The sequence below is a fragment of the Pimephales promelas genome, chromosome 6 (assembly GCF_988280905.1).
Source record: "Pimephales promelas chromosome 6, fPimPro1.hap1.1, whole genome shotgun sequence".
Classification (NCBI taxonomy): domain Eukaryota; kingdom Metazoa; phylum Chordata; class Actinopteri; order Cypriniformes; family Leuciscidae; genus Pimephales; species Pimephales promelas.
This window is the reverse complement of record NC_142774.1, coordinates 2993636-3006811: the sequence shown is the minus strand read 5'-3', so window position 1 is coordinate 3006811 and position 13176 is coordinate 2993636. Positions and strand designations below refer to the sequence as shown.

General features: G+C 37.4%; 2 protein-coding genes across 2 annotated transcripts; one reads left to right on the top strand and one right to left on the bottom strand.

Annotated features, from left to right (window-relative positions):
• Positions 1-1362: 1362 nt before the first annotated feature.
• Positions 1363-4446, top strand: mb (myoglobin). Its single transcript, XM_039684621.2, has 4 exons — positions 1363-1473; positions 3056-3141; positions 3214-3433; positions 4173-4446. Exons 1-4 carry the CDS (start codon positions 1384-1386, stop codon positions 4311-4313), a joined length of 537 nt encoding a protein of 178 aa, XP_039540555.2. The 5' UTR covers positions 1363-1383; the 3' UTR covers positions 4314-4446.
• Positions 4447-10162: 5716 nt separating this feature from the next.
• On the bottom strand, positions 10163-12488 carry cenpm (centromere protein M). Its single transcript, XM_039684586.2, has 6 exons — positions 12293-12488; positions 12119-12198; positions 11503-11601; positions 11166-11245; positions 10672-10763; positions 10163-10599 (listed from the first exon to the last, which is right to left on the bottom strand). The coding sequence occupies exons 1-6, from the start codon at positions 12347-12349 to the stop codon at positions 10456-10458; spliced, it is 552 nt and encodes a 183-aa protein (XP_039540520.1). The 5' UTR covers positions 12350-12488; the 3' UTR covers positions 10163-10455.
• Between the last annotated feature and the right edge of the window lie 688 nt (positions 12489-13176).

The following is a 13176-nucleotide window of genomic DNA, read 5'->3' as shown; positions in this document are numbered from 1 at the left end:
TAATGCTAATGTATTCATGCTAATGTGTTTAACTCGTCATTTAGTTTGGCAGTGGATGCTGATCTTGACCCGTCTTTGAACCGGTTTCAGTGGAGGGGAAAGGCTTTCCCTTATCCAAACACACACACACACTACGACTCTATAAATACTATTAATACACCATGTGACCTGTCTGGTGACTGCTGAAGACAGAATGAGTGCTAGGACAGATATGGACAATGTCGATAGAGCGATGGCTCTGTGCAGCGTTTATTGTTTTATTGTCCATAATTTATATATAAAAGCTTGAGGTTAAGTGCTGTTTTCCTGTGTTTGATTGCACACGTGCCGGTCATTGTTTTGTTTTCCCTGAACCATACACACACAGACACACACACACACACACACACTCACAGCCAATCAAACCCGCAGGCTCCTCCTCTTCCACCATGAGCCCACAGATGATGAAGCTGATCCAGACCTGAGGAGAAACTCTTCATCGTCCCAGAATGGCTTTTTAAAGGCCATGGTGCAGGTTAAACACTACTGTCGATTAATGAGTGACTAGTGTGTTGCACAGGTGAGCAAGTGTGTGTGTGTGTGTGTGTGTTCTGGTGTTCGAGGAGTACAGTGATGGAATCAGAGCATCTCAAATGGCTTCTGTTGCAGAGCCAGGTGTGTGTGTGTGTGAGAGAGAGAGAGGGAGAGTGTATGTGAGAGGGGGTGTGTGTGAGTGAGAGTCTGAGTGTCTGTGTGTGAGAAAGAGAGGAGGGGTGTTGGTGTGTATGTGTGTGTGAGAGAGTGAGTGAGTGAGTGAGTGAGAGATTCTGAGTGTGTGTGTGTGTGTGTATGTGTATGTGAGAGTGAGTGAGTGAGTGTGTGAGAGAGGGTATGTGTATGTGAGAGCGAGTTAGTGTGTCAGAGAGAGGGTATGTGTGTGTGTGTGTGTGTGAGGGAGAGAGTGTGTATGTTTGAGAGAGTGTGAGAGAGAGAGTCTGAGTGTGTGTGTGTGTATGTGAGAGCGAGTGAGTGTGTCAGAGAGAGGGTGTGTGTGTGTGTGTGTGTGTGTGAGGGAGGAAGAGAGTGTGTATGTTCGAGAGAGAGAGTCTGAGTGTGTGTGTATGTGAGAGCAAGTGAGTGTGTGTGTTTGAGAGAGTGAGAGAGAGGGGGTGTGTGTGTGTGTGAGGGAGGGAGTGTGTATGTTTGAGAGAGAGAGTCTGAGTGTGTGTGTATGTGAGAGCAAGTGAGTGTGTGTGTGTTTGAGAGAGTGAGAGAGAGGGTGTGTGTGTGTGTTTTCTGGTGGGGAAATTAGAGGGGTGTGTTTAACATTTCAAGTCTAGGAGAGAGACAGTGTGATTGACAGGTGAGGCTGATGATGTCATAAAATCGCAGTATAAAAGGTAAATGTGGGGCGAAACTGATAATCTGAGCTTATTTGGGGAGTTTTCCAAACACACGCAGTCACACACTCTTCAGAAGCGGACGCTGATATCGGTAAGAGCTGCACTGGACTCTAGAACGCTTTGAGCAAGAGTTAAGATGTAAACGACTGCATTTGTCATTATTCTAACTCTTAAAATGATTAAAAAGCAACACGATCAAGTCTATAGTGAGATTTCACATTATAATATACTCTTTTATTCTTAGAATTTGACTGAGAGGGCAAACCATAATCTAAAAGTTAATATTAAGTTTATAAAGTGTAGTTTTGAAGCACAATTCATTGAGACAATGTAAAATTAAACTCAATAGTTTGTTACAGAATTTGATGAGAAAGAGGAAACTAGTGAAAAATAAATTAAAAGTAAAAATTACATAGAATTTCAATGCAGTTTTTATTTTACAAAAGATGAAAGAAAACTGCACGTAAAAGTCCAAATTGAATTAAAATAGCAGAATTAGTTTGAGAAGGGGACATTAAAGTTAAACTCTAGTTTTAAGCAGAATTCAGTGAGACATAAACAGTCAAAATAAAACTAACTTTCAAATAACAAAGTTAAGATTAAACTCAAAAGTAAAATTATAGTTTGTGACAGAATTTGTTTTGAAAGTGAAAACTAGTAAAAAAAAAAATTAACATTAAAAATTCAGTGATGATGTCACAGCAGACACGCACAAAACCCAAACTGAATTTGAAAGAGCAGAATTAGAGAAAATAGAGTTGATTTATTAATGGATCTACAAGCTAAATGCAGACCAAATGTGCAAAATGTTGACTAAAATTTACTTATTTTTAATTAAACATTTTATGTGTACAACTATTCATAACAAAGCCCACGATCCACTCAATCATAAGACTAAATCAAACGAATATGACCAGAAAATAAAATAAAGACACTAGAAGAATCTCTCAGATCGTGTGTGTGTGCGCGCAGGATAAAGAACAGTGTCTAACACTCATATAACCTCCCATGTGTAATGTATTAACATTTATAATAATATGTGGCTTATAGACATGAATGTGTATTTTTTTGTTGTGAGTTATTTGTGTGTGTGGGTTTCTCGTTAAAGGGATAGTTCACTTTGAAATTAATTTTTGATATGTTTTAGCTTACCTCAAGGGCATCCAAGATGTAGGTGTCTTTGTTTCCATTTGTTGTATTTTTTAGGTCAAAGTGTTCTTGTCTGTCAGTCATATAATGGAGGTCTATGGTCACCACCTCAAAGAGCATGCACAGAGAAGTCCAAATTAAACATGATTTAATGACTCGTAAATGTAAGTACACATTGATGGCCTGAGACACGAAACGAGCGGTTTGTGTGAGAAAACGAACAGTGTTTATATCGTTACCCTTGAGGTAAGCTAAAACATACCAAAAATTTATTTCAGTGAACAGTGAAATTTAAAAAAAAATTTCAGTGAAATTAAAAAGTGAACTATCCCTTTAAGCAAACCAAGGACCCCAATGGAAATAACGGTTATCCTTGTGATAATGCTGCATTTCTAATTTTATGTCAAACAAACTGAAGATTAATGCATAAACACAAGCGCTTTTGTTTAACGATGCGAACGCCTGAAATTCTCCAGGACAGGTGTGTGTGTGTGTGTGTGTTTCACTTGTCTTGTGTTGCGCAGACGATGTCCGATCATGAGCTGGTCCTGAAGTGCTGGGGAGCCGTGGAGGCCGATTACACAGGTCACGGGGCGGAGGTTCTGACCCGGTGAGTGCCTGACTCGAAACACACTCACACACACACCCGGGTTTGGCTAATGTTGTCTCTCTCTCTCTCCAGCTTGTTTACGGAGTACCCGGACACACTGAAGCTGTTCCCGAAGTTCGCGGGCATCGCCCAGCCGGATCTGGCGGGCAGCGCGGCGGTGGCGGCCCACGGGGCGACCGTCCTGCGGAAACTGGGCGAGCTCCTGCAGGCCAAAGGGGACCACGCTGCCCTCCTCAAACCCCTGGCCAACACACACGCCAAAACACACAAGATCGCCCTCAACAACTTCAGGGTAACGCAGGACACCTGCACTCCCTGCCTCATCTGTGGGTCCGGCCCAGCATACTGTACAATATTAATAATATCATAATCATAATAGTATTTATTATGTATATTTAGATCATATTTAGATCACAATAATAAATAAGTAATACAAATCTATAAATATAATATATTTTAAATATTTGTTCAAGTGAAATGAACTTAAAATAAATTGTATATATAAATACCTATGAGGTTATAGTTCAGTCAGTTGCCAGTTTTCCCTCTCTAAAAAAACATTCTGCTCCAAAATATAATTTTATGTTTTTAATATGTTTAATTTTAAATTTAAAAAATATGTTTAAATATAAAATGTGTAATTTTAAGTTTAAAAATATAATAGGCCTATATATATATATATATTTTAATTATATATAGAGGCCTATTATATTTTTTATTATATATATATATACACACACACATATAAATTGTTAGATATATATTTATTTGTATATAACTTAAAATTTATATAACTTTTTATTACTTAAAAATAACTTAAAATTAAACATATTTTATATTTAAACATATTTTTATATTTAAAATTAAACATATTTTAAACATATTAAAAACATAAAATTATATTTTGGAGCAGAATGTTTTTTTAGAGAGGGCAAACTGGCAACTGACTGAACTATAACCTCATAGGTGACTGACATAGAGTGCTGTACATTATTTATATATAGTAAACTAACTCTCTCTCTCTCTCTCAGCTGATCACTGAGGTGCTGGTGAAGGTGCTGGAGGAGAAGGCCGGGCTCGACCCCGCGGGCCAGGGCGCGTTCAGGAAGGTCATGGACGTCATCATCGGCGACATCGACGGGTACTATAAGGAGGTCGGATTCGCCGGTTAAAGAAGATCTCGAGGGCCGGCTCAAGCACTCAGCATATCGCCACTAGTGAATAAAAGTTATATGCAGATAATCAGATTAAAGACCATCCACACAGAACCAATCATGTTCAGACCCAAACACACATGCAGCTGTAGTTGTTAATGCATGTAAATGCACTTTCGAAATGAACAGAGCCAATTACACCAGGTTTAGAACGTCACCTGATCTGATGATGTCATCATAACACTAACAGTGACTCTATAATAATAATTCATTACACTTATATAGGCTCTCAAAGTGCTTTACATACTTTAGGTGTGTTAGGGTCTCAGGAGGATCTTAAATTGTGAGTGACGGCACATTAAAAAAAAATTAGTTTTGAGGGAAAAAAATTATAATTGAATATGAAATTGTAGCCTATTCCAATGATGCTTCTCTTGTTTTTAAAGGCCATATGGATCATAAACATGCAAGTGTTTTGTTTGTTAGTTATTAACCTGCATAATAAATCATATTCAAGACTCCGCTTTTGTAATGCAACACTTATCAATAAACATCGCTTCTCCTGCTGAAAAACCGATTCATGTGTCTTTATTTGGCATTTCTGAATTATTATACTGCCTTTCCAGACAGCAACATAGTGTCGGCCCAGATCCGGATCACGGACACGTACCTGATCTGGGCCGACACTGTGTTGCCAGATGTGATAATAGCAAATTAAATCAAATATCAAACAATCAAATATGGTAAAAGTGTTTGACAGGTGCTTTATTCTACTCTGGTGTGTCCGTCACATGGTTAAGTGTTTTGGCCTGATCCCGGGATCTGGAGTGGGATTCTTTTATTACATTGTGACTCCAACACTTTGAAAAAGCACTCACCCGAGTAATCTTTATCCTCAGAAAACCGTGGTCACTTACAGTGCTCCTGTCGTCCTTCAGTCCTGGACATTGTGGACGTGTCTGAGGACACAGTGGTTTCCTGTGGAGATCACGCTTGCGTTTACTTCACCGCTGAGCCGAGAGACGTGTGAAGTTCTCCCCGCCGGCTTGTCTCGTTGTCACACTGGACGTGACAACAGTCACTCTCACAATCACTCTCTCTCAAACACATACACGGAGACAAACATGCACACGCACACACACCGCACAGTCTCTCTCTCTTTCTCTCTCACACACACCATTACTATAGGGTTAGGGTTGGATTTGGTTTCATGTAATTATGCATAATTTACTGTTATTACTATGGTAAGTCCATGTAACATGTAACAAGGACACTGTAAAATAAAGTGTTACTGATGTGGCTAACATATAAAGTGCATCAGTTTGAGCTATCACAGTTAATATCTCAGTTATTTCTCCGTTAATATCTCAGTTATTTCTCAGTTAATATCTCAGTTATTTCTCTGTTAATATCTCAGTTATTTCTCCGTTAATATCTCACTGATTTCTCCGTTAATATCTCAGTTATTTCTCCGTTAATATCTGTTATTTCTCCATTAATATCTGTTATTTTTCCGTTAAAATCTCACTGATTTCTCAGTTAATATCTCAGTTATTTCTCCGTTAATATCTCAGTTATTTCTCAGTTAATATCTCAGTTATTTCTCTGTTAATATCTCAGTTATTTCTCCGTTAATATCTCACTGATTTCTCCGTTAATATCTCAGTTATTTCTCCGTTAATATCTGTTATTTCTCCATTAATATCTGTTATTTTTCCGTTAAAATCTCACTGATTTCTCAGTTAATATCTCAGTTATTTCTCCGTTAATATCTCAGTTATTTCTCCGTTTATATCTCAGTTATTTCTCCATTAATATATCTCAGTTATTTCTCCATTAAAATCTCAGTTATTTCTCAGTTAATCTCAGTTATTTCTCCATTAATATCTGTTATTTTTCCGTTAAAATCTCACTGATTTCTCAGTTAATATCTCAGTTATTTCACTGTTAATATCTCAGTTATTTCTCTGTTAATGTCTCAGTTATTTCTCAGTTATTTCTCTGTTAATATCTCAGTGATTTCTCCATTAATATCTCAGTGATTTCTCCGTTAATATCTCGGTTATTTCTCAGTTAATCTCAGTTATTTCTCAGTTAATATCTCAGTTATTTCTCCATTTATATATCTCAGTTATTTCTCCGTTAATATGTCAGTTAATATCTCAGTTATTTCTCTTTTAATATATCAGTTATTTCTCAGTTAAAATCTCAGTTAATATCTCAGTTATTTCTCTTTTAATATATCAGTTATTTCTCAGTTAATATCTCACTTAATATCTCAGTTGAGTTTGAAGGGAGACGTTGCTGGAAGTTTTGTCATGTCTATTATTGACACATCTGTTTATTTCTCAATATCAATAAAGTCACAATTTGAGACAAAGCTGACAGAGTGAAAGTCCCCGAGCACTAAAGGAGCAACTCGTGAGCACGAACAGTTTAAGCTCTGATCGCTGGTTTGATGCCTCTCCTCAATACCAGCATTGTTCCAGAGGTCCGCTGAAAGGGAGCATCTGGTTTCTAGGACTTTTTGAGAGTGTGTGTGTGTGTGTTTTGTAAGGAAGCTAAGTGTCATCCTGTATTATCTGCTGTGGGAGGAAGAGGCAGGACAGGAACACTGGGGGATCCTGATCTCTCCTGAGACGTGAACACACACGCACACACACACATACACTATTGACATCTAACTCAAAGCTCACAAATAACTTATTTCTAAGTGGTTCCTGTGCAGTTTTTCAGGGGTTCTGGATGTTTTCAGCAGTTGTGTGTTTTCTAAGGTGTTTTGAGTGTAACTTTTAACAATCTGCAATCCGGTTGCTAGGTGTGCTGAGTGTCAAGTTTTTGTATAAAGCATTTTACTATATCATGACTAAACTGTTGTTATGCGGTTGCTAGGGTGTTGCTACGCTGTTGCTAAAGTGTTCCAGTGCTACGGGGTTGCTAGGTGCTCTGAGTGTCAAGTTTTTGTATAGAGCATTTTATTATACATCATGACTTTAACCTGTTGTTATGCTATTGTAAATGGTTGTTAGGGCGTTGCTATGCAGTTTCTATGTGTTCTAAGTGTTTTATCATGCTGCTATGTCATTGGTAGAGTTTTCTGGGTAGTTGCTTTGTGTGTTGAGTAGTTTAACTTTTTAACATGTTGTGATGTGGTTGCTAGGGTGTTGCTATGCTGTGGCTAAAGAGTTCTAAGTGGTTGCCAAGACAATGCTATATGGTTGCTAGGTGTCAAGTTTTTGTATAGAGTATTTTACAATATATCACAACTTTAACCTGTTGTAATGCCATTGCAATGTGGTTGCTATGCAGTTTCTAGGGGTTCTAAGTGTTTAGAAAAGTTTTATTATGTTGTTGTGTGGTTGCTAGGGTGTTGCTATGCTGTGGCTAAAGTGTTCTAGGAATAGGTGGTTGAAAGCACAGTGCTATATGGTTACAAGTTGCTCTGACTGTCAAGTTTTTGTATAGAGTATTTTACAATACAACAACTTTAACCTGTTGTAATGCCATTGCTATGTGGTCGCTAGGGTGTTGCTATGCAGTTTCTTTGTGTTCTAAGTGTTTTATAATATTCCTATATCATTGCTAGAATTTTCTGGGTAGTTGCTTGGTGTGTTGGGTGGTTTTACTGTTAACATGTTGTTGTGTGGTTGCTAGGGTGTTGCTATGCTGTGGCTAAAGTTGGTTGCCAGGACAGTGCTATGCTGCTATGGGTGGTTGCTAGCTGTGCTGAACTGTTTTAAAGAAGTTGCCATGTGTTTTCTGCGATGATGCTAGGGTGTTGCTTTAGAGTCAAATGTAAAGTTTAGCATTTAGCATCAGGGGTTTGGATCGCTAACTATGAGCACCATTAGTGATGCTTGATTTAGCAAACACACACTTTACCTGGCCATAAATAAAGGCAGGAATGTGTGTGAAAGTGGTACGTGCGGGCAGAAACGCATCCAGTGCCGTCCTGCTCTTCCAATCTCTCAGCATGTGAACACACACACACACACACACACACACACACTGCATTACTCAGTAACAGAATGTTGAGTGGGACAAAGGCAAGTCTCTTGAGAGACAGCTGCACTGTAGATGTGTTTGTGAAGGACCCAAACAGAGCAGATCATGGAACAATATCACACAAACATACTCAGACTGAACTAAAGCACCATTTCAATGCAGTGTGTGTGTGTGTAGCCATAGCAGACTAATCATTTGGGACAATACTTGACTAATAAACGTCTTTCTGGAAAGAAAGCCAAAATTTGACGATTGCTCTCAGGTTGGAAAGGTTGTAGATTTAAGGTAGGTTAAGTGAAAGTGCGGTGCGTCAAAGGGGCCGTGACCCTGTGCATGAAGAGGTCAGGGAAGAGATGGTCAAAAGAGGTCAGTCACGAGGGGGCGAACGGGAAGTTGAGAGAGAGCGAGACGGTGCCACAGGTAAGATGCCAGCAAGCCTTTTTGTGATTTCTTCGCAGAGCGCCCAGTATTCAGGACTCGGGTTACTGATAGGATTGGTTTCCAACAGGTGAGGTTGTCATGGAAACGCAAAAGAGGAAAGGAGTTGGGGGAACACGGGAGCTTTTGGGATGAGGTTACTATCGTGCAGCAAACGGCCCGTATTCAGAGCAGACCAGGGTTATTATAGGCCACTAAACACATAAACATACTTTTTTTTGTTACCGACGCGTCACCCCCCTTATTGAGCTTAGATGTGAAATATCCAAACTTCAATGAATGCTTTGGAATACAGCCCTACGGTTGGTCAATTAATAGGTTATAGAAGTTTAAGTTTACTGTACTGTACATTCAAAATATACATTTTACAAAATAACTTTACTCTAAAATTGCTATAGAATCAAAGCCATATGTCTAACAAAGATGTGTTCCAAATTTGAAGTTGATATCACAAAAATTAAAGATTGTGTTTAGGCGTAATATCAAAATTAGCCACTGGGTGAAACCCATAATCCATTGAAATCGTTTTTATGCGTTGACCTGTAACATATTAATACATTTCTGTCACAATATCACATCTATCACAAAACAGCGTACACATATGGAACCTTGAGACTCTGACCTTTCCATTGATATGTGATTTGTCAAAATTAGAAAACGTGTTAATTATAAAATAGTTATAAATTGAAATATGACTCCGCCCACTAGGGGGAGGAGCCCACGAAAAAGATTTAAAGTACCGTTTCCATGATAACGCAACATCTGATTTCAAAACACGATGAATTGAGTATTTAAGCTTACGAATGAGACTCAAGTTATGATGATTACACAAATATGGGATGATTCTGTGAAAAGAAAAGAGCTAGCGAATTGGTGACCTTATTTTATTTTAGCTAGTTATCAACAAAGCGTTTCATTTTCATTCAGTTTAACTTTAAGTACTAAAACTAAAATTAATAAAAAACAAGACATTCAAAAATGACTTATAAAAATGTCAAAAAACATAATAAAAATGCACTAAAATTTTAATAAAATAGGAATTACTATATGAAAAGTAATAGAAAATTATCCAACCTAATAAAAATCTATTATAGCATCTCAGTGACACTGAAATAACATATTTAATTACGCAACTTTTAGACGTCAAAATATTAGGGAAAATTTCGAAAAGTCACAAGTATTTTCAGTAACATAATTATTGGATATGAAGACGTTTCCGGTCAAGAATAATACTGATTTCTATGTTCACTTCCAGTCAAAGGTTTGGACTCATCTACTCTTTCTTTATTATTATCATCATCAGCTACAATTGAGAATAATATAATAAAACTAATCAAAACTATAAATTAACAACATGGAATCCTGTAGAGCTAGAAAAATAAATAATAATAAATAAATGTAAAAAAAACGTTTTACTAGTAGTGTGTAAATATATGACAAACATTTATTTAACTGTAAAAAGAGTAAAAACGTCAAACTGAGATAGCACATTAAAACAGGAGAGTCATTTAGTTAAAATCTGAAATATTTATAAATATTGTAAAGGTATAATTATTCAGGAGAGAGACATTAGCTACCCAATGGCTCCCCCTGCTGGTTTGGAGGTTTGCGAGTGAATATGAGTGAGCACAGAAGACAGAGGTCACATGGGGAAGAGCAACACCTCAGCCTAAATCTTACTGCAGTTCACAGAGTAACTGACTGATCTGGTCAGAGGTCAGTCCTCCTCGAGGTCAGAGGTCGCAGAGCAGCGGGTCAGAGAGGACAGGTAGAGGGCAGTCGTTGCTATGGGAGACATTCCCGCCGAAACCTTCAGGATGTTGAGGATCCGCACGGATGCTGCGATCACACCATCTGCAGTCTGACGGAGAGAGAGTGTGTGTGAGAGAGAGAGAGTGTGTTTGTGTGTGTGTGTGTGTGTGTGAACACTTACCCTGTGCTCAGCGCAGAGGACGGGACACTGATGTGAAGCAGCCAGTTTTCTCACGCTGACCAAACGCTCCTGAGTGCGAGAGCCACAGCGAGCTGCAAACACACACACACACACTGATCACTAACTCTTCTGACAATCATCAGAGACGATTCAACCTTTGTTACAGAAAGTGAAAGTGCAGAAATTTATAATGTTACAGAAATAAATAAATGCTGTTCTTTTGAACTTTCTGTTCATCAACGAATCCTGAAACATAAACTGTATCAGTTTCCACAGAAATATTAATCAGCACGACTGTGTTCAACACCGATAATAATCATAAATGTTTCCTGATCATCATATCCTCATATTATTCATGATTTCTGAAGGATCAAGACTGTAGTTATGATGATGAACATTCAGCTTTAACACAGCAGAATAAACTACACTTTATATTCACAATATCGTTATAGTTAAGGTGAGAAAGGGCCTTTAAGGCTCTCACTCAGACTCACCATCAGTGACCAGGAAACACACCTTCCCCAGGAAACAGTCTGAGTGCAGATGAGCGAGAGAGCTCTCCACTGACTGAAGACTACAGAGAGAGAGAGTTCAGTTGTTACTTTCTTTTCTGTATAATAATGTGTTTTTATGTATCATTATTATTCTTAATTAAGTTTATTATTGCTATATCCATATAATATTGTATGTTTTGATTTCTTTATTAATTTCTGTACATGCGCTTTACTAAACATTCATGTTCTAAATCATTTTCTATGTTGTTTTAATGCTTATAAATGGGAATAAAGCTTTCTGAATTGAATTAAGAGAGAGAGAGAGAGATCAGTGTACCTGCGCTCGGACAGTAGACTGATTATGAAAACTATTAAATCGATGCGTGGTCGAGTGTCCTTGTTCTCCACAGGCAGAGGCAGTTTTCTGGCCAGCCGACTGAAACACAGGAACAGTTACACTCGTCTGTGTCCCAAACCACAACTCATACACACACTCCTTCAACATCTCACATCATCACCGTCTATTGGTTTGTCTGTCCTTCTGTTAGACTCTCACACATGAATTATGTTGAATATCTGTCAGCTGTTAAATTTAACTACACACTTATACAAAACCAGTTTAGCTCAAACACTGACCAAGCAATGTGAATGTTGTTCAGTACGTGTGTAAAAAGAGCATTAGCATTTAAGAAAAAATCTTTTAGGTATGTCAGTTTACTTTATTTTGCTTTCCTCACTTGAACATACTAGTAAAAACATATAAAAAATATATATCTGGTGTCTGAATAATTACATTAAAAACAGTCACATTATATTAACAATCTCAGTTTACATTACAATGTTAATTAGAAGTCTATATACCATCAATTTAAGCAGAAATTGTAATGAATATTATTAATAAATGATAATATTTTAAAATAAAATATAATTGTTTTGATATGTGTGTCACTCACACATTGACGTTGAACTCTTTCTCATACTGTACAATGGCGTCGGCTAGTTTGGTCTGAAGCTCCTCTTCATTCTCAACCAACTATCATAAGAAACAGTAACGTAGAATATGATTATTAAAACTAGTCAAAAGATGAATAAACTATCAACGGCATCAATGTAACGTTATTACTCACGAGGACAGTAGCGGTGTTCAGCTCGGGGACTTTACTGAACGGTCTCAGGAGCGACATGATGAGGAATACGCGTTTAGTTAATATGAAATATGAATTTACTTGTTTGTTTATCTTAATAAAAATAGCGAAAGCTCCTGAATCGCTGCTTCCTGCTCGCGCCCATTTTTCAAAGTTCACGCGCTTGACGTCACATAGACGCGACCCGCCATTTTGCACACGGTGCTGCCCTCGCGCGTTCATAAACCACCTCACAGTCATAAATAAATACAAAATTAATTATATTATTTAATAATATCCATTGAGAAAACGCTTTATATCTTTTAAACTATTTTTTAAAAATATCTTTCTTTTAAATGTATCTCTCTCTCACACACACGTGTGTGTATACAGTAGTTAACATGTGTATCACATCCTTGCATCAATTATACAAATAAAGTTAGCGTTTGTCTTGGGACTTTTTTGATCCACTTAAAATTTTGACTACTATACATTTATATACACACACGCGTAAGCTAGTTTGACATTAATTAACATATATATATGATTTCAGATACTGTCAAATGTAGTACATGGATCCTTACGTTTAGTTTGGTTGGTGTACCAATCTATTCAAGTTGATTCAGTGAAGATAAATGCATTTTTGACTTAAAAATAAATAAGAATGAAATAAATATAGATGTGATCACATGCCACACATTTTTAGGTTAACAAACATAGTGGACTTTACACATTTAACACTTTTCTTGCATTATACAAACTGCAATTCCACACAAATCTACTATTAATATCGCCATTGATTTAAACAGAAGCAGAAAATCAACTTTCAAGAAGATGAGAAGCCCGAAACACGTAAACAACGAAAGCAACAGATTTATTGTTTCATA

Coding starts and splice junctions, on each gene's coding strand:
- mb (XM_039684621.2), top strand. CDS start 1,384: ATGTGGGGCGAAACTGATAATCTGAGCTTATTTGGGGAGTTTTCCAAA. Junction 1,474..3,055: donor AGAAGCGGACGCTGATATCG/GTAAGAGCTGCA, acceptor TGTGTTGCGCAG/ACGATGTCCGATCATGAGCT. Junction 3,434..4,172: donor TCGCCCTCAACAACTTCAGG/GTAACGCAGGAC, acceptor TCTCTCTCTCAG/CTGATCACTGAGGTGCTGGT.
- cenpm (XM_039684586.2), bottom strand. CDS start 12,349: ATGTCGCTCCTGAGACCGTTCAGTAAAGTCCCCGAGCTGAACACCGCT. Junction 11,602..12,118: donor AAAGAGTTCAACGTCAATGT/GTGAGTGACACA, acceptor CCTGTGTTTCAG/TCGGCTGGCCAGAAAACTGC. Junction 10,600..10,671: donor TCCTCTGCGCTGAGCACAGG/GTAAGTGTTCAC, acceptor TCTCTCCGTCAG/ACTGCAGATGGTGTGATCGC.